This window comes from Lepidothrix coronata, unplaced genomic scaffold (assembly GCF_001604755.1).
Source record: "Lepidothrix coronata isolate B3197 unplaced genomic scaffold, Lepidothrix_coronata-1.0 Scaffold33, whole genome shotgun sequence".
Taxonomy (NCBI): Eukaryota; Metazoa; Chordata; class Aves; order Passeriformes; family Pipridae; genus Lepidothrix; species Lepidothrix coronata.
Genome location: NW_016690213.1, coordinates 6,428,924 through 6,455,539, shown reverse-complemented (window position 1 = coordinate 6,455,539; position 26,616 = coordinate 6,428,924). Strand labels below are relative to the sequence as shown.

Below are 26,616 nucleotides of genomic sequence, written 5' to 3'. Positions count from 1 at the left end.
TCCCAACCAGGACAGCAGCCTCAGCTGCCTCTTTTCTGCAGATGGAGAACAGCAGCATCCAAAGCCTGCAGAGCAGGGAGCCACAGACCCCTTTTGAAACCAGCCAGTGCCAGCCCTGCACTAAGGTGGGTGGTGTAATTTCAGTAGGAGCTCCATCCTTATGTCCACTGGGGGGGCAACCATGTTAGCATGGAAACATGGATTCTCAAAGTAGAGGAGGAATACATTTCTTGGCTAAAACCAAACTGCATTCAGTGCAAATCACTTAAGGTGCGTGAAAAGCTGCTTTAAAGCTTGTACTGTACATTAATTTGCTCTTCCTGGCAGGCAGCACCATGGCATGCAGCATTTTCTGCTGAACTACAACTGCTCTGTTGCAGGCTGGCTGCTAGAACTGCGCTAAGAGAAGGCTGGAACAGATCCCCAACCTAAGTGCTTTTTGAGGAGGGCACTATATAAGAGCCCAAACATGCCTGAACTTTACTGTGACCCTGAAGAAGATGCTGCAGGTCTGCAGAAGAAGAGTGAGCGGGAGTCAGGTCTTTGAAGGGTGATACACCAGCACATCAAAATATTACAGGCTCTACTGGTGACATTTTGGTCTCAAAATCTCAAACCATGCTGTAAGTGGATGCTGCCCCAACCTGGCCACACTTTCTACAATTACAAAGCAAGGCAAGGGATCTCCAAAAGCACATGGGATCCACACCCAGAACATCTTTTACACACCGTTAAGCTCCAAGCTAGAGTTGAAGACATAGGGATATGTCCAGGCTCAACCTGGGCTCACAGTCTAGACACCACAAACCACTCAATGCTTTAGCAGCAGAGTGAGAACTGGATGAATAATAAAAGTACTGTAGCAAATATTATTTTTGGGTTTTTATTACTTTCATAGTAATCCCTAGTGGCTGATGGATTCTGCAAACTACCTACAGTGTTTTTCAAACTATTTTCACATATTTACTGAAAATGAGAATTCATTTTATCACCCAGCATCAGAGATGATAGGATATATTTCACAAATCTTCAGAATTATCTTCAAGTGACAACTATCCTAAATGGTTTTGTATTACCAGGAAGTTTTCATGATATATCCACTCTCTTTTCCTGTTTATTTTTAATATGCCAAACAGCAGACACTGATTTAGTGTATCCTCTTCATCCATCTGTGTTGAATTTGGTCTGTTCTCTTCAATTTAGCCAAAGACTCTAGAACACTGCCATATAAACAATGAGAAAAAGGGTCTATATAAAATACAAAGAGTCATCTCAGCAAAGAGTAAGAAAAGAGAATTGGAATTTAAAAAATTACATAAATATGTGTGCATAGAATCAGTAAGATAACAATGTCATAAATATAGACCCTAAGGGTTTAACACCACAAACAAGAGAACAGACATGCTGAATAATATTTTGATGTTTGAATGCTCAAAACCTAACCTTGCAAGGCTTTTTAACCATTAGTGGGTGTAAATGGGAATTAAGCACACATTATTTAATAAAAGCCATGTACTTAACACATATGAACTTGTCGTCCATCTCAGCCATATATGCTGAGCATGTGATTTCAATTTTATGAATTCCTGGTGTTCACGATTTAAGACACAGACAAACCCTAATTCCCCAGCCCCAAAGCATGTGACTTGGTTATGTGTTTTTTTTTTTAAATCAAGCTTTTATATTCTTCTTTTTCAATTTCTGAGTTTGAGGTTCACTTTTTTTTTTTGCAAGTGTTTCTTCTACATTCACAAGGATAGAAATTTGCTTTCCTAAAAAACCCTTCAAGTTTAAAGTCAAGTTTCTCACATAATCATCTGATTTTGAGAATCAGGGTTTCAAAGGAAGCACCAAATATCACGAGACCTATAATAAAAATCACAAGTCGGCAGCAATCTCTGAAAGCTTCCTTTCCCCTTCTGCCAAGATTAGCTTCGATGCCTCAGTTATTTCCATCTGACTATATCTGTTACTGTGAATATGTATTTACCATATAATAAAACATCACAAGGCTTATGCAGAAATCCCAAAGCAAATCACCATTTAATAGGAATTGACACTTCCATTCAGCTTTCCAAAACCAACAATAGCAGCTGGCTTGATCAGGACATCTAAAAAGGATTAAATGGTGGGGGGAGGGGGGGTAGGAGGAAAAAAAGGACTGAATTAGACAGTTCTTGTAAAAGTGTAGTGAACTCCCATCAAATATTTTTCATGCTTGACTCAGAGAGCTTTGTAATCGAAAGCAGAAACTCATCTCTGTTTTATGCCTGGGGAAGCCAAGGTACAGGCAAACCACAGTGGCTTCTGCAGCAGAGCTGGCCATGGAGACAGATTTGGACCTCCTGACCACCAGTCCAACACGAATATGCACAGCCCCGCCACCCTTGCCAAACAAAACAAAACAATCATCTCTCACAAATGCATGTGTTTAGCACAGGAAAGCACAAATCTTGCTTCCTCACCAGAATCGGTATCATGAGCATCTGGGAGAGTGAGATGCAGTCCATTATGCCTTTTGATCACTGGTGTTTCGGTCACACTACTGCATTTCTCAGAGCCACTGTAAAGAAACAAAACTGTGTTACCTGGCCATCTCTCAGTGAAGAACATCTCCTCAAAGCAGGCAATAGTCTAGCTGCCACTAGAACTGAAAAACCAAGGTTACCAGCTGCATGAAATCAGCTTCTTGAATGTATTAACGCCACACACACACACACCTCTGCCAATGGACAGGAAGCTCAGAGACACAGTGACCAGCAAGGGCTCCAGGGCATGTGCTGGTATATAGTTTATTTGGCTGTTGGAAGTCTTTGCAAACCACAATAAACATGTTGGCAGCTAGAAGCCAGATCAGAGGAGGCCCACCAGGAAACCCTCTTCCAGTAAGAATCACCATCCCTTGGACTTGTCTGCAGAGTAATTTGTTCACAGGTCTCCTATGCTAATCTTTTTGAAACAGACCAATTACCAGCTTCCACCTGGGTGCTAATTTCTTCATTTTTTCATTTCAAAGGGCTTATTTTCTCCTTTTCCACCTTTGTTCTGTTCAAAAAGAGGAGGAAGATAAAAGCTACCACACAGCACTGCTTTATGAAAGGGTGAATATCTGGTCTGCTCTTCTACAAGACTTCTGTCCTCATAGGAGAGGCCTTCCAAAGGGAAACTCGAAAAAAAAAAAAAGTCATGTGCCTTCCTGTGACTGTATAGTCTGCCATCCCCCAAGGATCAGTGGTGATGATACCTCCTCTCATCATCTATTAAGGGACAAAATATCAGAAGGAGAAGTGACTGCCCTGGCTACTTTTTCTGGCACACTTCCAAGCCTGCAGCTCAGCCTTTGGACAATATTCCTTCCAGGAAACGAGCTGTCAGAGAGTCATGATTACTGTGGATGCCCCCATCTTTCAGTCTGATCAGTCCTTTGGTAGGGATTGCACAGAATTCCCTTGAATTTGCATTAATCTAGCAGAAGAATTAGCTTGGGCTGCTATTTGGTGTTAAACACGATTAGTCTGTTACCACAGAAAACAATAGCAAAAGATAAACCAAATCTTGTCCTTCGCAGTTAACAATCTGGGAAGCCACTGAAAGCCACTTAGTGTCATTTATCATAGCAGAAATCATATTTACAATACCTAATTAACCTTTTACTTGGGCTTTGGGATCAAACATAATGGTTCTTGTTAATGAACCCTGAATTCTTGGGCTTTTGACTGCACCAAACTATGTCCCTGAATGGGCCTCCCTGTTTTCCATACTTGTTTCCACACTGACACCTCATTTGAGACTATCATGTGGTGACAGATAGAAGGAAAAATTAAATTCTCTGTCCTGTGCCTCAGCCTTGCCTAGCCAGGATTGACCCAAGTGTAAGTGCCCTGACTGGGAGCTGCTGGGGGAACTATAGGGGCAACTCAGTCTTACTGGTGCATTGCGTATGCAGGAACAAGGCAGCTGCACTTCCAAATATTACTGCCATGAGGTGAGCGCTGCTTCCATGCAGCAGCCATCACCACAGGATCACTGTTCAGGCACATGCTGAAGCACTGGCTTATACGCTGTACTCCTACTCCAAGGACCAGTGAGGAGATTGGAAAATCCCAGGCTGAGAACCAAGTGGAATGCATTGTGCAAAACAGCCACTCCCAACAGCTTAATCTGTTATCCTGGAGAAGGGCTGAAAATTAACTACTCCTTAACAGCTGCAGTAAAAGGCCTTCAGCCAAGAAAGCCTTTCCATGCACCATGGAAGGGATAGTAGCCAGATGATTTGCCTTCTGCATACAGCACTGGAAAGGCTGACAGCAGGACATTTTGCCACTTTACTGCCCATGTTTTTGAAAGGTAGTTGAGACAGTGGACAAAATGGTGACAAAAATACTGAAGGGAACACTTGATTGTGAGAGACTGCAGAGGCACAAGTTTGTCAGAGAGAAGACAAAAGGAGAATTGAGCATAGAATACGAATAGCTGCCTAGGGGTAAAATATCGGGCCCTGAAAGACTCTTCAGTCTGTCAGTCACAGTGAGACTGCAAAGCCAGGAAGCTTAGGTCAGACAAACGCAACTAAACGTAACTAAAACGCCATTTAGTGTGTAGGCAGTTATCTACTAATTAAACTAGTAAAGAGTACTGGGTGCAACAGCTCTCATCTTTCTGTAAATGCAAGCTTTTTTTTTTCCCAAGAGGCCCTAAAGAATGCTGAGTCCAAGTCTCACTGATAAGAATTCCCCTTAAGTTCCTTTGCAAGCCCTACCCAGAATACTTTACATATTTGTCAGCTGATAGTGCTGTAATTTGCTTAATATAAGAGCCTTCCTGTGTCACTAAATCCAGTCTAGAACCACAGGTACCAAGTTCATTCTTGTTACCTTTCAATTAGTACCTCCCAATAGAAAATACTTTATGATGTATTTTTTGAGAAATTAAAAAAAAAAAAAAAAGCCCTGCTGGGAATAGAGGTGAAATACACACTGGGGTTCCTAAAAGCAAAAGCAATTTGTTTTGTTTAGGCTTCCATGGCTAAAGCTTATCAAAAGCCCCTAAAGCTATCGCATCTTGGGTTTATAACTGCCAAAGCACAGCCTGGGATCCAAATGCAGTCCAAATGGCTGAACTATTTATTTGTCTGTTTTCCAACGTACTCTCTACAGTCCCAGGCTTGCAGCCCCCCCCTTGCAAGAGTACATCTTCCTCAGTAATAATTGTTTAGCATGGACTTGATCAGCTTCACAAGGACTACTCATGTGTATGAAGATTATTCATGTGAGAGGTACGTGATTGAATCCTTAGCTAAAGAGACTAAGGCCTAAGGAAATCAATGATTCCAGTCTGTAAGAGACCATTTCTCTGCTGCTATGCAAATATCTTGATTTTTGTGTTTGGTTTGCTTCTCATTAGCTAAACCAACGAGAATTACTAATAATCCCTCAAGGAAACTTGTATATAGACATACATCACTCTGTACATATATTTCTGCTGTTTATAAGGCTTATGTAAATACATACAGAGATCAGGGAACAACACAAGCTACCCCAGCCTGCTGTCATGACTGTTGCCATCAAGCATGCTGTCCTTCTCATCAAACACCTCTACGGACATTATTGGTGAAAGATAAGTACAGTCTTGGTGTAACATTCCCAAGACAGTTGTACAGTGATACCTTGACTAGGAAAATATCCAAAGGGTGTGGGAAGGAAGAAAACCCTAGTAAGTATCTTTCACACTTTCTAAACTTTACCTTTTGGTGGGGCAGCAGATAAAAGGAAGGAAACCAACAGGGAAGGCAGCATTGTTTAAACGCAGATTTACTAGGACAAGGGAAGGGAGAAAGATGCTACATTCTCCACTTCCTTCCTTGCCCAGTTAGTACCAGGCTGTGCAATCAGCATGCGACTACAGCATATGATAGAGTTTGGCAACGTGCCTTTCCTTGGCTTACTCACTTCGGGACTGTCACCCCCACACATTCCTGGTGCCAACTACTGCAGACTGTGAACAATAGCTGATGAATGCTCAGCACTCCTGAAGAAAAAAAAAATCTGACCTCTATTCTGGACATCCAAATATGGATAGAGATGTTTAGACATTTGGATCAGAAACTCTTGGTTCAAACTGCTTCTTCAATATTAAAATACTGAGGTCTTGTTTTTGTTTTTGTTTTAAATAATAGCTATTAAAATCTTGCCTTTCTTTATCATAGCTAGAAATATTACTTATGTTTCAAACAGTAGTGTTTATTACTCCTTTTTCCAAAAAAACTTAAGTATCTAGAAAATTAAAGAAGATAACTGCATCCCCAATAACAAATCTGAACTTCCTACAATGGAGAAAGCCTACCTGTGCTGTGAAACATTATATACCATCTGCCACATCTGCAACATACGTCTGCATGTGATCAGAGCCTCTTCAGGTCCTTTATGTATCCATTCCAGTTTTACTTTGGTGAAGAGTAAGCTGCAAGATGAAAAAGAATAACTCCTGTTTTATTGGCATCTCATAAATGTAGAGAATCAGTATCACTCTAGTGAGACCTTAGCAGGCAGCATTTTTACTTCCTTTGTATGTGCAGCAACAAAAGAAAACATCAGAGCACAAAACATTTCATTTGGCTCAACTGTAGATTTCCCACAAGGAGATGAGCGGATTAACAATATTCCTCAGCTGCAGTCAAATTTGCGTCACAAAGCCGACAGGACAGTGTTAAAAGCAATGCATTGCAAAGCTAGCAAGGTGAAACATACACTGAATCTCACTTTATTTTAGACAGTATTGAAAACAGAACAAAAAGTAATTGCTATAATACATATGCCAGGCTGTTTTCTTAGTCTGGCATCTTCTTATAGTACTGGCTTACATAATAAATTTCAGGCGAAAAACCCAGCACACTTAATATACACAGATAATTATGTAATGCCTCACAAGAAGGAAATGCTTTTTCTTAACCCCAGCTGGCAATCATTTTATGCCCCTAGGCAAGACAGCTGATAGCCTTGTACATTCTTGTTCTAGGTAGTGTAACTGCTGCTACTATTCTTATACCTAGAGACGGCATACTTGCACAGACCACTGGAATTCAGCAGAATTGGGTCACGCAGAGGTTAGAAGACAGATTTGGCAATGACACAACCTACCACTTGCTGCTAGCGTGGATTTTAACACCATCCTTGACAACACTCATTCTATTTTAATTGCCAAGATGATATGATTTATTTCTTATTTGCTAATGCAAACTTACTTCTCACTTTAAATTTTTCTAGAAAGTCCAATATCAACGCATTTTTAATGCACTCAATCCGGCTAGCAATTAGGCCACTGAATGCACGTATGTGTACACACATGCCCGCAACAACAGCAGAATGCTAAAAATCCTAAAATCAGTTTTGTGAATGTGACCTGCAGGCTCCTGAGGAATCCAAACAACTTCAGAAAGAGACAACAGCAACTGCATATAGGATGTTAGAGAAGACTTTGTTGTTGAGTAAGAGATCCTTCACTTGGAATAATTAGAAATCTGCAGCAAAGACACTGTGGTGTATTATCTACAGTAACGTGCTAATACCGCAGTCCCATTTGGCACTAATAAATATCAGGCTGGGGATTTGGGTTTTAGTGCATTTTTGGGGGGGGGGTGCAGGGGGGACTGCTATACAGGGATGTCTGTAAGTGAACTGGGCTCATAAGAACAACGCTTGTTCCAATGCAACAGAATACAGAATCAGTCAGTTCAGTGCAAGAAATATATATCACACTAGAAAGATGGGAGGCTATGCCCTGGAGTGTACTGGTATTATAAAAGATAGCTTCATGAACGTGAAGTTCCCGAGCAACAATGCAGTTTTCTGTCAAGAACCCCCAGCATTCATATATGGAAGCACAATCAAGTAGGAGCTGGAAGATGTGGTTATTACTGATCACAGCATCAGCAAGACACAACAATCCTGTTTCTAGTTCTTGCTTTTTAACTCCAGAAGATGACTGAAAATGGGATGAGGTTAAGAAAAAGGTTATGCGAGTGATCTGAGGGCTAGAAAAACATATTTCATCAGAGGTTTAAGAAGATGAGTTTATTTGGTTTAACCAAGAAGCAGCAAAGAAATTATTTTGCCTCAGCCTACAAACACCTACATGGAGAAGCATCTCATTGTGAGTCCTGGATCTAAAAGAAAAGCTACCAGAAAATCTAAGAATTCACTGGAAGCTGAAACTAGTCAAATGGAAATGAATAAGTAAATGCATTCGCATAACTATTAAGGAAAATAATCTTTGCAGCAACTACATGTGTGCACAGTAAATTCTGTAGTCATTAAAGCCTTTTCAGCAAGAGAGGATAACATCTGGAAAGCAATGGCACTGTACAAACAGAAGCTGTGGGTTTGATGCATAGGCTTGTGAGTAAGTTTCTTTGGGCTGCTCTGTGCAGAGGGGTAAGACTGCATTATCACCTTCCTTCTGGAAATTATGCTATTAAAAATATTCTTCTAGTCCTAGAAACAAGCACATAAAAAAATCTAGGCTATTTTAATCATAGAGAATAATTTTTTAAACCACTACAAACTTGCAAAATGAAAGACCATCTGAGACACTGTACAACCCTCCTTCCAGCAGAAGAATGGTGGTTAAGGAGATCGTGGCCCAGAGACCAGTCGTATTACATTCCTGAATAACACCATGCTTTTGAACACAGTAACACACTACTCAATATTCATTACATAGAAGAATCTATTAACAGTCAAACTCCTGTACTGGAGGGTTATATTAAGGATTCTTTCTCCCTTTCACATTAGTAGGGACATAGATGGCTTGTTATCAGCAAGCAATTACAATCACCACATAGTATATTTAAACATTGCAGTTAAACATTAAAAAGATGAACCAAGTACTTCATCACTCTACTGTTTACTGCTTACAGTGAATATATGTCAACTACTTTAGATGAAGGTGCAATCTTCCATCTCAGTAGAGAGAACAATTAGTGAAACAGGAAAAAAAAAACCAACTCTCACAAAAACATAATGAAGCCTCAGCACAATACCACCACCAGTCATAACGCACGGGCACACTACAAGATCTTGGAGATACCATGAGCTGTTAGCTGTTGTGGTAATTCACTTTAGGAATAGCATTATCCATGTTACTGTGTAGCAATATAATGAACCAACCAAAAGGCAAATGGGAAGAATGTAAGTGGTAAAAGGAATCAAACCATACCAACGGCAGCAGTAAACAGTGCAATTAAACATGACAACTAAAAGGTGGAAATACAATGAGGATATTAGGCTGCATGTGCTATATGCTGTCATTCTTTCTCAGTTACTAATAAGCTTTATAACAGTGAAACCAGACAAACAAATACATAGAGAAAACACTGAAGTAGTATCACTTATCTTAAGCTTGTAATTTTATTACTGAGACAGCAGTCTTGCTACATGTAAATCTAACGAGTATTGTGTCCTATCAGTGTCTGTGCACAATGTCATGGACATAAATAAAAATTATTTATGCACAGATCTCATTATATATTCTTAATACCATTGTACATTTGTATGATGCTTGTAGTATTAAGCAGCATAGACTCTTAAAAAGATTCAACATATAAAAATAGCCCCAAGATTATCAATATAGTTATTGATAATTCTGTTAATCTCTGAATATGAAAACAAATTTGGGATAAAGCAAGCATATAAATTGCTACTACATAAGCACAGGAAAACAGAGCAAAAAATCCACGAATCAATCTTGTAACGTGCGATTTCAGGGACAGTAACAATGGAAAATAACTAGTACTTATTCTTGATAACAGACTCTAAGCTCCTTATCAGAAGAGAGTTTTTTTATAGGGCATGTGGACAGTATGCAAAGGCTTTTATTCCCTGATGTAACGTCAAGCTACTGCCACAAGCAAACACACACATCTATCACAGTAACATTAACTCTGGCAAATTAAAATCTGTAAAAATTTGCTGATATCTGAAGCTCTGAAAATGCAAAATTAGGTTTCCCAAGTATCAAAATTTCAATAGTATAAATAACAATATGACTACAATATGACACGAGACCAGAATACTGGAAGGCTACTTCGGTTGATTTCAGAAGGCATTCAACATTTGTCTTCATAAAGGCTGATTTCAGTCACCTACCTAGCACTTCCAAGAGTCTTCTAATCCTACATGGCTCAATGCTGAGCCTTTAAATTCTTTAATATTTCCCATGAAGAAAAGAGGCAGTTCCTTCCTATCACTGACAATCTAATTACTGAGGTTTAATAGCTAATACTTATTATCAGAAGATTTCGCATGTGCATATGGTATACTATAAATGCTTATGAACACATCTGTGGAAGTCGTAAATTGCTATGTATAGCAATAACTAATTGCTCTAGGACTCTATTAAGATTTATTAATCAGTTAATTATTGTGACTTTTAAAAGCTGCTTTAAAATGGAGTTTTTAGTCTCAAATGTAGCCCTTGAACTACACATTTACACAGCATCACAATGGGATCTCTGTGTGTTATCATCTGACAAGCAATAAATAATGCCAGTACTATAACAAACAATAACACCTTCCACTCATTTCAAGGTTGAGAGATTAAATTAGGACTAATGAGTATTATGTAGTCATTTATCTATATATTTTGCCATTCACTGTCTGCTTATAACCCCTCCAGTTCTTCAGAGCTTGTGAGCAGCTGCTCAAAGATCTACATGTCTTCAAGCTTTACCAGATCAGTGGTGTCATTCCCCAAAGTCTTTCATTATTTACACAGATTTGTCTACCTACACACACAGCTGCTGGGTTATTTTGGATTCCTAATACAAAGGAAAGAAAACAAACCACCAAAATCTGTAGCAGTATATCTCAATTCATGGAGACAATTGTGTGCATTAGCATGAAGATACTGACCTTCGGCAACTAATACGTGTACTTTGTTTCATTCTTTTTTAAATGACAGGATGCATGTGGCTGTTTGTACAGACATTTGCCCGGAGAGAGAAACCAGAATGCTTGTGACTGCTCCGAGAACAGCAAATACACTTTATCCTGTGATTGATGGGGTGTGGAGCAGCATGCAAGTGCCACTGGACAGCAGTGACCAGCTCACCCTACTACCCCTCTGAACCCCAGATAAATATTCCACACCAGCTCCAATAAAAAGCAGGGGACTGCCACAACCCGGATGAGTAGATGGCCCAAGTCTGCCCCCTGAGGAACTGCAAGGCATGGATTCAAACCCCCAACACTTCAATCACTGAACTCTTGAATTGGTTTCTTCTCCTTTAAGGTAATGGATGCAGAAGGAGGATACAGGTGGATAGAGGTGGATACAGGACATAAACTGATCTAACAGAACTGGAAAGAGGATGTAGCAGACAAGAAGAATGATCAAAGTTTTGGAATGCTTTTGATATATGGAGACAGTAAACAGACTTCTCAGCCTGAAAAAGAGGCTGAGAGAAGAGATGACATTTATAAAATCATTAACAGCACGAAGAAGATCAGGAAGGCAAAGCAAATCTGTGCTGTTTCAATAAAAGAAGGAATATCCAATAAAGCAATCAAGCAGTGGATTTAAAATGAGCAAATAAAGTGCTTTTTCATACAACACAAAAGTGCAAAACCCATTGCTACAGGATGTTCTGGAGCAGAAACACAAATAGGTTCAAAAAGAGATTAGATAAATTCACAGATGACAGGGCCATCAGGGGCATTAAAGACAACCTAATGCAACTTCTGGCTCCAAAAGCTCTGAACCACTCCGCTGACAGAAGCGTGGATGATATATGAGGGGTAGGATTATCCTACTGCCACATTTCTACATGCTTTTCCCTGTGCACTCAGCACATGCCCTGCTGAAGCCAGACAAGCCCTTAGTTTGATCAAGAATGGCCACTCTTACATTTTGATACAACAGAAACACAATTGCAGCCCCTGTTCTTTTTATAACCCAGATTGTCCGGTCTTGTTTTATCTGCCACTATGAGAGGACAGTGTATGTGGAACTGTAGTATCTTCACAGAAAAATCAGTTGCTCAGTTTATCAGCTGCTGAGTTTAGCTTTAGTGATGAGTCACCTATACAAGTCAACTAGATAATGTATACTCTTTCACTGTAACCATTGTGGTTTCATTAACCTTCCCACAACACTTACTAAAGCCCTAGTCATGTTATCAATAAGAAAAAAAGTAGGCAAAATTGTAAAGCTGCTTTTAATCTCCTGTATTTTTTGTTGATAAAATCAACATCAAAGTTGCTGTCTTCTCAAATAACTCTGTGCTTCTTGCAGTCTCCTGACATTTAAGGGTACATTCTCTAGTTAAATTAATGCCAGCAACTCTGACTGCAACCTCCTTTTATAACTTCTGCTCTGCCATGTTATTTATCACTTTCCCTACAAAAATAAATTGATTATATACTTCTACAGGCATACTGTCCTATTTTTTTTGGCTCCCTGTCCATTTAACCCCCAAATATGAACAAAAAAATCAAACCAAGAAATCTGTCAGCATGCCCAAAGAACTGCTGGCTTCATCTTCCCAGCCCAGCAAATGTAGCAGACTCAGAGCTGACATCTACCTTATAAGAATGCCATGCTTAGAGCCCCAGTCTTGCATGACAATTAGCCATTCAGCTAATGTTTCTCCACGAACTGCAACAGCAGGGGGTGAAAACAGCCTCCGGAGTGGTGGATTCTAGTCTATTTAAAACTTTACATGATGAAGGCAACTTGCTAGGCTTAGCCTCATGACACAAGGCATCTAGAAGGTTCTCGCTCAAAGAGAAGGAGAGAAACAGAAGAAGAGATGATCAGAAAAGCCAAGACTGCAGCCCAACCTGTCCAAGACTGCACAGCAAAGCCAAAGGAGCAGCCACCGGCATGGCTCCAGCTCTGGGTGTTTTTTCTTGGACCGTCTCCTCCTGCGAGCTGCAGCTTGCACCTGAAGGGAGAAGGGCCTCCTGCCAGTCAGCTGATGGTCCTGCCCATGGATTACATTTCCTATCTCTGCACAGACCCAGATGTCACTTCCCAAGACAAACATGTCTGCAGCCAGTCCAGCAACCTCATGCACTTATTTCAGCATTCAGGTCCATCAGATTCACTTGTGATACAGAGGGCAAATATGAATCTATGAATATTTATGTGGTCCATCTAGAAAGTGACCCTTACATCAGAAGGAGGTATTGTAACAAATCTCCTTTCTCTGCTAAACCCAGGCTGGTTGTCACTTGAAGGAAATAGTCTGCTGAAAGAAAAAGCAAGCTTATTTCCTGGGGAAAAAAAAAACAACCACAAAACCAAAACCAAAAACCAAGCACTGAAAAGTCCTCTTTATCTTCACCTGTCTTCAGAATTAAGCCATATGTAGTTATACCCAAGAACACAAGGCACAAAAAAGAGTGATCAGAATTACTGTCTCCTTTCCTTTTGGCTAAGTCATTAATTTTCAATGCCAGACGTGGAATTTTGCTTTTTGTTAAGAATATAGGAATCAGGCAAATCATTAGCAGAGCTGATAAAAACCCTTGCCTCATCCTGTGTTACATAGGATCCTTTGGGTGATACACCTGAAAAGATTTTTTTATCTTTCTCTCACCCTGATAAGGAACCGCCAACAAAATAATTTTGTACCATCATAAATCACATGTATTTCAGTCCATAACTTGTCTGAATAAAGACAAAATTAATTTTCACAATTACAAGTTTTACAGCAAAACCTAGAAAATAAAAGTTTCTGGTTTTGCTATGAAGAGTGTTTACATTGGCTTTTTCCATGTAATATAAAAATATATCTCCTCTGTAAGGACAGTGTATTAGACTTTCAACACTTTAGATGTTAAACTGAGGATTAATCTACAAGTGCCCCCACACGTTGTTTTGTGAATTTTTTCTTCTCTGACTCCAACTACATGCAATACTCCCCATTGTGCTGGACACTGTATGATCACACTTGAAAATCAGGGTCAGGTCTCAGGTATTCAAGGCTAGGAGCTTAGAGGTCCAACACCTATTTAATTTCAATCATCAATTCAGCTGGAGTTCAATGCACAGCTTCCCCATCCATCAGGTCCAAACTCCGGCACTTTCTCGGGTGACTCTGTGGTGCAGTATCTCATCTGTAGGTGGAAACAGACACCTGCATGACAATGTGCAAATGTCAGTGCAACCTCAGAGGTGTACTGGAAACCACGGTCCCCTGTATATCACCCCTGGGGGCAGCGTGGCCAATATCCTATAGCTTGGGCTGGGGACCTGGGAGAGCCATGCTCCATTTCTTGTTCTCTCGCATGGCTTCTTGGCCAGTGTTGGGCAAGTTGCTTCAGGTCCCTGTGCCTCAACTCTTCTAACTGCAGAGCAGATAACGGGAATGACCTTTGCAAAGTATTTGGAGAACTAGGTTCCTCATAATCACCTTCCCCGTATCCTTTACGTTTCATCTCTTAATACTGGTGCTCTCAATTTCAGAGCTATTTGGGGATAGGAAGGAAAGTACGTTGAGTTCCTCTGTAACTGACATCACTTTTAAAATACTTTCTCATCAGCTGGGCCAGATTCTTCAGAATTTCATCAGATGTGCTCCGAAATAAATTCAGCCATCCCTGATTAAATAGGAATTCATTTGGAAGGGCAACGCTGAGAACTATCACGCTGCCACAACCACTGGAATAACTCTTGATTTACAGAAACGGAAAAGGAAACCAGGCCTAGGGTCTCTAATTGCTGAGCTGAGATCCTGCCAGACAAGAAAAGAGCATTAACAGTACTAAGTTGAAATTCTTAACATGCTGCCAATGCTTCCTATCCCCAAAGACTGCAGAACTGGATGCTTCACTTACAAACTTTGTATTTTTCGTAAAAGCTTCTACTATGTGCAGTTTAGGCAGCTTTTAGTGAAAAGGACTCTGGCTAATGAAGCAATGCTCAACATTAACTCCAAGTCACCTCAGTCTGCAACCAAGAACACACCTTCTGTTTGGGAAGTTATATCAGAATCCTGATTCACCTATTTAAAACAGAGTGAAATACCTTCTAATTAACCTAGTGTCAAGGTAATAAAAAGTAACAGCATACTCATATTATTGATGCATAAATTATGCAACAAAATACACTAAAGCAGAACTCCATATAAGATTAATAAAATATTTCTACCCAACTTGACACATTTATGAAATCTTGCATGTTACTGATACTTGGAGCCAACAGTCTGAAAGTGCATCATGCCCCCCACTGTATTAGTAAATTAGAACCACAAAAAATTTGACTTTGCTATAAAAATAACAGGTGTAAATTAAGATCTTTTCCAAACTGCATTATGCAATGTTGTTAAACACACCTCACTCTTTCTATGATTTTATTTTGAGGCATTGTAATTTATGCCACTTTGGCGCTACTCCAGTAAAGCACTTATAAAAGGTCTTCATCTTTTAAGCATATGAGTAGACTGGCTGAAATCAACAAGAAATCAATTATTCCTCTCCTTAAGACTAAGTGTGTGCTTATGGACCTTGGTAGATCCAGCTCTTCATAAGGAGAAGAATTTATGAGCTTCTCTTCTAACTGCTTAACTTTGCAGAGGACGAGGTGTTAACGTGAGTAACACAAGGAGGGCCAGCATCTGCCCTTATTTAGAGCTCACTGTCTCAGGAGAGGTGAAAAATCAATCTGTCAAACACCACTGGATTTCACTACAGGGTACAGGTTCTGAGGCACGTTAGGACATGTTTTAACTTACGTTCTGGATAAGACAACCCACCATATGACAGTTTAGAGGCAGTACTTTTTAGAAGATGAGCTTGTTTAGTAAGATATGGAGGAGCAGGTTTCTACGCCAGCTTGAAAAAATACAGGGACAGACGTGCTTAAAAGGTGAAAATTACAGAAGACAGACAAAAGCTTCTTCATTTCTGAAAAAAAACAAACAACAACAAACAACAACAAACCAAACAAAAACCCAAACAAACAAAACCACAATATCTAGAATAGATCTGTGTTGTGTTGAGTAGACAGAAAACTGCTGGCTTCACCAAAGAAAATCCCAGAGAAATAAATGGCTATTTTGCTACCAGCAGGAATCATATTTGTCTAAGCCTGCAAAGCAAAACCATGATGTAATTGTAGCCTATGTCAGCACCAGTGCCAGCTGAACACAGCTAGTGCAGTAACCACAGCATGGAGACAACAGGAGCGTGACCTTTTAACGCAGAGGCAGCGATCAGCGTTACAGACCTGGGTCTGTGATTCAACAGACAGATGTGCTGAAGCTTGCACTACTGCAGTTTCATTCAATCCTTCACCAGCATGTATTCATGGTAGTGCTGGGTTGCTTTTTCACCACGCATAGTGTTTTGGAGATGCACTTAATTTTCTTATGAAGTTCCTTTGTAGTTCCTTTTGATCCTGTACAAAGCTAATTGCAGAGTCAGGACTTGTAGCCTCTAATCCCTGTCAGGTTTGAGACCATGCAGACCGGCCTTAACAACAATGGCACTTCTTGTCATGTTTTTGCCCTCCCACACCGTACAGGCTCCCCATGGATGTCAGGCCAGCTGACTGAACTGATAAGGTGATAGCTCTTTTTAACCATTACTCTGAGTTAAAAACTCTGGATATAACAGTGAACAGCTCTATATGTTTCCTGCCCTTTTCTTCCTAACAGTTTACTAACAATATACATCAACCCAAGGACACTGCCAACCTAGAGAACCCACTTCCACAGCTTGTATCCTTGACTACTACTCCAGAGTAAGGTTTTCCTAGCAGAAAGCTGTATATTAGATGTGAAGCTTCATTCCTTAGCCTTGCTGTAAATTTGAACTTCACTGATGCATGTATGACACCAGCAGGTACATCTTACATTGTACGGGTAAGCTCAGTCACTGCTTATGAGTAATAATCAGCAGCCTCTCAAACTGTCAGAAATAAGTAACAAATTTCAATAAGAACTGCCAACAAAAAATAAACGCCTTGAGAGAAAGTTGAGAAATATATGCATGTTAAAAAAAAACACCTGAAAAAACCAAAACAAAAGGAAAAAGAGAATCCCTGGCAAATTGAACCTAAAATCAGATTAATGGATTATTTTTCTGCAATATCGGTTACCCCCAATGTGACAGATCTTCTAGATGTGCTGACAAAAGATGACACAATATTATACATCCAAAGCATTGCATGTGTGATTAAAGAAAATCCTTTGAGAAAACATGCATAGTAATTGCATTTTAAACATTCAAAAATAGCAATATTTGGCCTTCTTTCAATAGTAGTCTGAAAACACATCTTAGTGTAAAACTGCAAAAACAATTTAAATGCTGGCTGGAATTAAACAAGCTTGACTGCTGAAAAATAGGTCTTATTTATACAGCAGTGCAGGTGACAAGATTACTGGGTTTTTTGCTTACTTTTGGGTTCTTCACCCACAGAAGGTGGGGGTTTTTTTGGTTTTTTTTTTGGTTTGTTTGTTTGTTTGTTTTTGTGTGCATGTGTGGTTGTGGGGGTTCTTGGTTTTGGTTTTTTTTGTTTTGTTTTGGGGGTTTTTTTGTGTGTATGTGTGCTCCTTTTTTTTTTTTGTTTGGTTTTGGGTGTTTTTGGTTGGTTGGTTGGGTTTTTCTTTTTTGAGACACAGTCCAGTACTTAGCAACCACTGACCTTTACAAATTTTTACACAACAGTGCTTTATAAAACCAAACTCTGTTCCAAAATTTAGAGCTAGCAGCTGTAATGAAACAGGTAAAAGGAACTAAACATTCAGGGTCAGACAGAAAGCTGAAGGCAATCAGCTCTGCTCAAGTGAAATGAATGGATTTTTGTCTTCTTAAACTAGCTGAGGATCTGGCACTCAAGCTTCAAGTCAGAAAAGCTCAGGCAATTTCAACTCCCTAAAAATGAGCATGCATCAGATAAACACAGAAATGAAGTGCAGAGTCAGTGCAGTTTGATCAGCTTGTATCAGCTGACTCCCTATCCCCTTAAATAAACAACTCATTTGCTCAATTCGAACTTTCCATACTTCCAGAAGGATTCTGCAAATTAAAAAAAGAAAGGAACAGAAGCAATGATGCATAGCAAGCCCCAGCTTTTCACAGGAAAAAGCTTTATACTCTCTCCTTTGTGGAGAGAACCCCATGTGGAAATGCTCGGCTTCTGCAAGGCTGCCAGCGTCAATCATGGAGCAGCCCTGCAGCAGAGCAGCAAGGCACCCGAGGTCATATTCTGCACCTCTACATCTCAGCCAAGAAGAGGGACAGAAGGAGGCCGGGCTGAACTCATTCACACCTGCTCCTGCCGACAGAACACAATGAAATCTCCACGTTTATCCCGTTTCATGTATTCTTTTAATTCAGTACAGAACTCTTTGCAGAGTAAGAGATCAGAGCACACTAGGATAAATCAGAGGAGTCTATTTATAATCTCTGTCTTCTGATAAGTTAGCAGCATGTACCAGTTTTTCCTTGAAGTAAGTCTGAATGGGAGAAACAGATATCAACCTGGAAGCATAAGAGTACTGCTCAGTTTACCGTTTACCATTTACCATGCTTTGCATTTATGTATGCCTTTACTTTTTCTTCTTAAAAGGCCATGGTGCAAGCCCACTGGAATTCAGAGCTCAAAATCTAAGTTTTATTTCCTTTCTAAGCCAGTATGTCCAAAACACAGGTATGGTGTTCCTCTCCATTGCCACCACACCGAGGGCAGTGTATCTGCATTATTATGTCCACACCTCTCCTTAGGTACCGTACTGAAAGAATATCCAAAGCCACTGTGCAGAACTTCGTACTCCAAGGCAAATAAAAGTGCTCAGGCTCTATGCTGACCTGATTGGTAGTTTTGCCTCTGGAAAGCTTAACAGAGCCTGTCATTATGTATGTCATATATCCTACCATAATTAATTCCCTCAGGGAATGACATCCAGAGGAAGCATGGTTCAAAAACACAGCACACACCTGAAATCTGACATTTTGAAACAGACTCCCAACACCAGGATGCATGTGTGGAAGAGCTGATATTTTTATTTTCCTTGATTGTAGATACATAGCATAAACTAAATCCTGTCATAAAGAAACTGGCTCAGAAACTCTTGAAACACACAGATAAAAATCAGTGTTCTTTGCTCTTGAACAGATATGATTTAATTCATTAGAAATCCAGAAGGTGTTTAAAATTACCATGTGCCATTTAATATATGATGAAGTAATAGCTTCCTTCAGCCTTAGTGGAAAAGATTCAGAGCTGCAATCTTCTTTCAAATAATTACCCTGTTCATCAGTCTTCAGTATGACTCCGAGCAGAAGAGAAATGGAAAGACTGGCTATGAAAGCCTCAGTATATAGACGTACCAATCTGAATGGCAATGAGAGCACTTTGCAGGTGTTTGTCAAGTCACAGGCCAGAATTAGGCTAAAATTAGAACTGCTGCAAAGGAAGAGTAAGAGCATGTGAAAGTATAAAGTCCATAAGCCATACAAAACGGTCTTTGAAGACAAATGTATGAAGGTTGGGTAGAGATGCTGACTGAATGAGGCAGCTTCTCAAAGCTACAGCAGTGAATTAATGCTTTCACACACATAATTTGTGGTTTTGACTCAGCCATGAGTTGCTCTGTGTGGCTACCCAGGAAATGAACCTGTAGAGAAGAGAAAGTTAGTGGCTGACACAAAGAGCTGGGACAGCTTGGTGCTACCCTGCCTCAGGAGGCACATACAAGTATCTCGCTTGTGCAATTCCAGGACAGTGCAACTATATCCTTACTCAAGATAACTGTAGTGTTTCCTACCCAGGGGTCAAGGTAATCTTGCATCAGCTTGCACGAATGATTCTCTCCAATGGAAATGGCAACACAAAATCCAACATGCTGACTAAATAGTACTGCGAATTACATCCTTGAAGTCAATTCCTGTACAGAGTATTCAGTCAATAAAGTTCGTGGGCATCTTTTTCCTGGAGGCCCTAGAGACTTTCGTTAAAGCAGAGACATGTGAGCTGCAGTACAGTTTTAGCATGAATAAGACAGAGAAGGAATTAATTTGGAGAAACATCAGCTTTGTTGGAAGCTGACAGATTCCTAATGCATCAGATTTGTGATTGCTTATGGCATGACTGATTTTTCCCCCCCCCCGCATGTTTTTCTTCCACTTTGTTCCTTATTTATAATGAGGTTCTACAATAGCTACATTTCACAGATTTGATATAGATACAGGCCTTTCTATTAAATTTTCCCCAATCCCTTTCTCCTCCCATTCTACACCAAGATCGCCGCTCTATCTGTCAGGTCTCTCCAGGTACAAATTTATTTTTCATGTAATACCTGCCATTCAGTCAGCCTCAATGCAGATTTTTTCATGTGATTCCAGCTACCCAAACAGTTTCGCTTCTCCACTGAAAACTAAATAAAAATGTAATGTGCTTGATTCACTCAAATCTGCTGAAGTCTGCTTCAGCAAACCCTGCAGATCTACATACTTCAGACTGTCATCTCTTCTGAGCAGCCTGCTGTTTCCAATGGATACAAATTCTGGTATTTATATTCAGGAATACAACCAATGGACAACTGAAGCCTCAGGTACAAAAATACTACTGTTGCAAAGCCATGGCATCACAAACACCATAGTGCATAAATACCCAAGTCCATAAAAACTACCATGAGACACTAAGCAGTAGAACACATCATCTACTTGGTTTGCTCTGTAATACAATTCTATAGAAGTTAACCCAGCAAAGACCACGTTGGGAAATGAATTAATCCACTGAAACATTTCACCTCCATGTAAGCTGTGTGTTCCCTTTTGTTAAACCAGCTAACCACACTGACAGGGTAGCCTGGTGTGGCTTGGCACAGCTCTGCACCACTGCAAACTGCTTCATCCCAACTGAAGGCACCATGTTTCACTGTGGGCAGCATCTGCAGCAGCACAGAAGCCCTGTTTGGCTATATTAGCCCTCCCTGATTGAACTACATAACTGTGAGACTCCCCATGTAACTGAGAAAAGACAGCCAGGGCACTGGACTCATCCCTTCCTCTCCTCTCCCATGGGCAGGACACATCCACTTGTCAAATTTTTCTTTTGCTGCCATAAATAAAAGTTAAACTGCAACTTACCTTGTCAAATGAGTCATTCCATGGTTTATTATTGCTACGCAGGAAGCAAACCTAAATTACGAGCGTGGAAAAAATACTATAACTGCTCTAAATTGTGTTTCCACATGTGTCCTCAGACAATTTTTCTTAAGTTCTAGAGCACTGACCCCAAAGCACCTATGACTACATTTTTATGAGCATGGTAGACTGGTGGAAGAAGGCAGGGACAACCCTAAAAGCAGTGATTACAGTAGCATCTTAGGCTCCTTTATGCATGGAATGGAGTTACACCAGCTGTTCTATTGCTACCTATGTTGAACATCACCACCATCCTGCAGGGAACTGTGATCTACAGCTTTGGAAAGTTTGTTCTAGAAAAATCGAAGGGATGAACTTGTCCAATCCATAAGCATTAGTTTGTGGACCACAGATCACAAGCGTACTTATGCAGGAGACACCATGCAGAAACTGCTGTACTCTTACAGATGCTACGTAACACAAAGTTAAATGCTCTTGGAAAAACAACACAGTAGAACAAAGCCTGAAACTTCCTGCCTACATGAACTCATCCTAGAATTAATTTAATAAAACAGAGAGAAAGGCAAAAGCTAAGTTCTTCATTAATAACCCTAACCAGAACTGTGCAGCAAAGATAGAAAACTCAGACAGTTGTACTAATTTTAGAATGTTCTATTATGGAATTTAGTGCTGTAGCTGATTTAGAGGAAGTAAAAAGAAAAAAAATCTTTCCAATCGTCAAATGAAAGAGGTGAATTCATTTATATATGGCCAGCTTTCCTTAACACTTTGAACTAAATTGCTTTTATTTGGGGCTTTTAAGATTACGTTTGTCCTCTTAAGATTCAAACATTTTAATACCTCTCCCGTACCTTGTTAGGATCATTAATTTATTTTAAATGAAATGTAAAACCCAAATTTTAATTAACTGAAGATATTAAGGACCCTAAATCACATTTTTCACACAGTTTTTAGCTTATATGATATGATAAAACTGCGGCTCTGTTCTCTGCATTCTGCCTCTCTACAACCATCTCGTCAACTTAACTGGCAGATTGTTCTTCCTAACTTCACAGCCTAATCTGGTACATACTATTGTTAGTCCCTGTTAAAGAGCTGTTCTACTCTTCCCTGACCACAGCTGCATTTCACCAATGTACAAAGTGATTACAAAATATTTGATGCATCACAAGGTTGCTGCGAAATTCAAAAAGAATATCACTGCAAGGAGTCTGGAGCCAAAATGGTTTACTACAGTTATGAACCATCTAGGAAATGTGCTTTTGCAAAAGAATAGCCTTTTGCTTCCCGTCTGCTGGTGGAAAAACAGCCTCTTACTACGCATAAGAGGTGAATTACTCAATCTTCTGATTTACAGGAACAGCCCCATAAAACTACATAGAAGAGTCCGACGGATTTATTTTTCTACTTTCCCTCAACTCAAAAGAACATACTTTTTGCTTTCTCTTACTCTCTTTTCCCTTTTATTTTCCACACCTCCCTTTCCTTGCCTGGTGCTTCAAATACTCTGCCACCAAATGGCTAGAGAATTAGTAGGAGCAAGAAGCTGTTGCTTGAAAGAGGAAATACAGTGCAGTAACACATTTAGTTTTATTGGAGGCTCATAATGTGAATTTGCGTCTCACAAGCCATTTGAACAGAAAGCCACTCAACTTTAGAAAAGACAATTATTCACAGACAATAGAAGAGAGGGTCAGGGATCACTTCAAAAAACCAACACTTTTTTTATGAAGTCAGGATAAGGAAACTCACACACAGACTGTCCAAACGCAGTCACAGCTTTGGGGCCATTCGTGTGCTTTCAGCTTGCTTCAGCAAATGTCATGGTTCTTTTAAAAACATCTTCCTGCTCCTCATAAAACACCAGTTTGGCAGCACAAAAGCTGTCCACTGAAGTTTCTGAAGTTTTAAAAGACCTTTTTATTAATCGAATAATAATTCTTTCTGCTGTTATTTAACCAGACTGTCACTTCAAAGTTAGAAAAACCTAAGAGGTGCAATTCCCCTGTTTCCAAAGGAGGTGGATTCCTTTGGGCCATGGTGAGACCCCAGCTTTTTACCCCACTTCCCACACATGCGGGTTTTGTTAAGCTGTGCTGATTACCATTTGCACCATCCCTCATTACCTTACTCATTCTGCTATCACTTGTTAGCCATGCAAATGAGCATGTAAGACACAGAAACAAACAGCATGTGTTTATGTACTCTTCACTTAAATGCCACAAACTGTCCCTTCCCAGGTTGGTATAAGACTTCCTACAGATTTGCATCCTCTGCACCTGTCCCCCATTGCAATCTGTCTCTGTTCCCCCCAGCCACCCCTTCTCCCAGAGCCACCACCCTCATGGCAGTGCTGCTGCCATATCCCTGTGTGGTGCACCCACTGCACAAGTGCTCATTATCCTGCTGGCAGCTGCCAACCCCAGCACCACATGGCTCAGCTCTGCCTGCCCCCTCCAGCCTTGACTCAGCAGGCTGCTTTTAGAAAACTTGCAGAAACTTATCTTCAGGACTTCTAACACACTGTCAAAACTTCTTTTAAATCAGCCAGCATTTTCAAAAGTGTTCAAGGTATAAAAAGCCCAACTGCATAATCCCCATTTCTTTAGGAAAACAACTTAAAAAAGCAGAAATATAATTAGAACATTTCCATTTGAAGGCAAAAGGAGCGAGTCCCTCCACAGGTTTTATGAAAAAGAAAAAAAAAACATAAAAGCAAACAAATGAAAATTTCTAAATAGCTTTGAAAATATAGTAGTAGCTATTAAAAAACCATTGCTCACAAAACTGATAAATAAGCATATTTCAGGGGCTGGATCAGAGACTGATGTCCTGCTCATTGGCAATACTCCTTCATTAGCCAGAAACTTTGTTTTGTTACTATAGTTACTGTCACTACAAGTGGCCCTGACTAAGGCATGAAGTATTTGTTACATAAAACCTCAACGCAACTGCAGCCTTAAACTTCAGAAAGTACCAGCTCTGTGCTCAGTCCCACTTGCAAATTCTATTCCAAGCCCAAACTCAAAATGCTTTCATACCGAGTGCGGTGTACTCTTGAGCAACAGTTTAATAGCACTATTTAAATGCTGAAAACATAATCCACATTGTTCACAATACACACTACAACTGTGAAGGAATTTAGATGAACTGTGCAATGAGCAAGGGGAGCAGTGACTTCCTCCCTAGGGAATTACACTCTTAGCAGTGCCTATGAGGTGCAAGAGAAACTGGCAATCAACCTTAATAAAATTTGCTGACAGGCCATTGAATTTGATGGAAAAAATGCTTGTAGTCAGTAATAGCACCATGTAGAAAACACGTATCCTGCAGCTCTGCAATTTTTTTGTTTCATTATATTTTTATCTGCTTAGTTTGATGAAATCTAACATCAGGAAGAAAAAAAAAATACTCTCTTCCTTGGCCTTTAATATATTCTGGTTTCACATAATTTTTTTCTTGTTCTTCTGGGGGATATTTTCAACCAGACAAACTGCTATTATGGATAATCTTGGAAAAGTAGCTTATGAGATCCCCAGTGAAAACAGGGAGATGACAGAACCTCACTTTTTAAGGTAGTCATCTGATGCTGATACTCCAGTACAATGCACCAGTCTGCTTCAGGCCATCTGCACCATTCTCAGCTGTTTTTTCCTCTACTTGGGTAGGAGAAAAGAGTGTGGCTTTCCTTCTCTTCAGAATGAAATCTAGACACTAAGCTTTTTCTTAAAAGGCCAACAGCCCACACAGAACCTGCTCACAAATGACAATAAGCAATTAATAAGTACCGAGGTCAGAAAATACTTCCGTTTCTACACTTGCTTTCCTGCAGTAAGCATTGCTCAAGGTTTGGGTCAAGCCAATGATCAGGGATATTTCTACTACAGCGCTAAGTAGTCAACTTCTGAAATGGCAGATGTAGCCATTTATGCTACATATTTAAGCTTTAAGCAACTTGAATGCTACTGAAGCCCGGAAAGGTATCTTCTCTTTCCTTTCCACCCTTGGTGCTGACACCCTGTACTATTCTTAGCGTGCAAAAATCAGTGGTGTTAATTTCAGCGTTCACACATCAGAGAAAGCATTTAGAATTTATTCATTCATTTGTGAGAACCTCTATAGGGCTTTGTTCTTAATGACTGAGCAACACATGTGACATTATTTGCAACCAGTCTTATAGCTTATTACAGCCTCGTAAGTGCTTAAGAGCAAATCTGCCCACCCTGAGGCATAAGAAACATGATTTCCTTAAGGTGCTGTTTAGAAACAGAATTGCTTCCTTGGTTCTTCCATGTAATAACAATGTTCACAGTGACATCTAAAACCATGATTCCTGTCTCTTGCAAGTCAGGCAACTAATCCCAGACTAATGTCCTAGTCTTTGTAGGCAAATAATGAGTACCTGATGGAATATGCAATTTGTGAGTGCAGCTTCTAGCTTTTTGTGGCGCTGCAACTTTAAACTGTACTGTTGTTTAGACTGTGTTAGAGAAAAAAAATAAATTGTTGTTCAGCTACAGTATTGCTTATGCCCAGAAATCCCAGATTCAGGGTGCATGTTGCTATACCGTACAAAATGAGACACTGGCCCTGCCATGTGCAGAGGCCAATTAGATGAGATCAGTAGATATTGCCATATTGCACTAAAATACAGCTTTTGGATCAGAAGTTTGCAGGAGATCAAAGTGGAGAAATTAGTGAAGTCTAAGTTAATAACTACTGAACAGCTGATAAAAACAACATTGCAAGGATTAGACATGTTTTGAGACAGCAAGGCACTTGAAGAAGTTATTTTATTCTTTTAAGACTAGATTGACCTCTAGAACATCAAAAATCTGTACTAGCATTCTCTACACATTTTCCAGTGTTGCTATCACAGCCGCTGAGCTGAATAAAATCCCCCTGCAGCAGATTATTTAGATGCTGTCTTTCACAATATCATCATAAGGCTTAGACCATAAACTAACATTGCAGAAGTTTAAGATGTTTGTTTCTACATCCCCCTAAAAATTAACTGAAAACTAAGTTTTAAGTCAAGCTTGCTTTGCTGTCTTCCTTTCTCTATATATCAGTTCATTCTGCTAAAACAGGGAAGGTTAGATTCACATGCATTTTGCTTCTGCGAAGTTCTTTGTGTTTTTTCAAATCACAAGAAATGTAATGGGGCTTTGCTAAAAAGCAATCTCACATACGTAGGATAAAATATGTCTGCAAAACTAAGAAAGGCACCCTGTCTAGGGCTGTGTAGAGAAGGGGAATGACACCAAAGACAATAGGCTTTCAAATGCAAGTTTTCCTGCCCTGCAAAACCGCAGATAGTGCACATGACACACACTTTAACATCATTATCCTGTAGGATCCCCCTTCCAGTTCCCCACAGACATTTTCACAGAATCATAGAATCGACCAGGTTGGAAAAGACCTCCAAGACCATCAAGGAGGACTATGCCCCTGCTATGCAAACCTGGACATTTGCGGGTGGCCAGTGAAACAACAGGCAATT

General features: G+C 40.0%; 1 protein-coding gene across 4 annotated transcripts in view; it reads right to left on the bottom strand.

Annotated features, from left to right (window-relative positions):
• Positions 1 to 26,616, bottom strand: part of TTC7A (tetratricopeptide repeat domain 7A) — a 171,622-nt gene that overhangs the window by 52,303 nt on the left and 92,703 nt on the right. For all 4 annotated transcript variants that reach the window (XM_017811687.1, XM_017811688.1, XM_017811691.1 and 1 more), the window contains 2 exons: positions 6,343 to 6,459; positions 2,466 to 2,563 (listed from right to left, as the gene is read on the bottom strand). In XM_017811687.1, the coding sequence (XP_017667176.1) occupies positions 2,466 to 2,563; positions 6,343 to 6,459 (215 nt within the window). The remainder of the gene's footprint in view (positions 1 to 2,465; positions 2,564 to 6,342; positions 6,460 to 26,616) is intronic.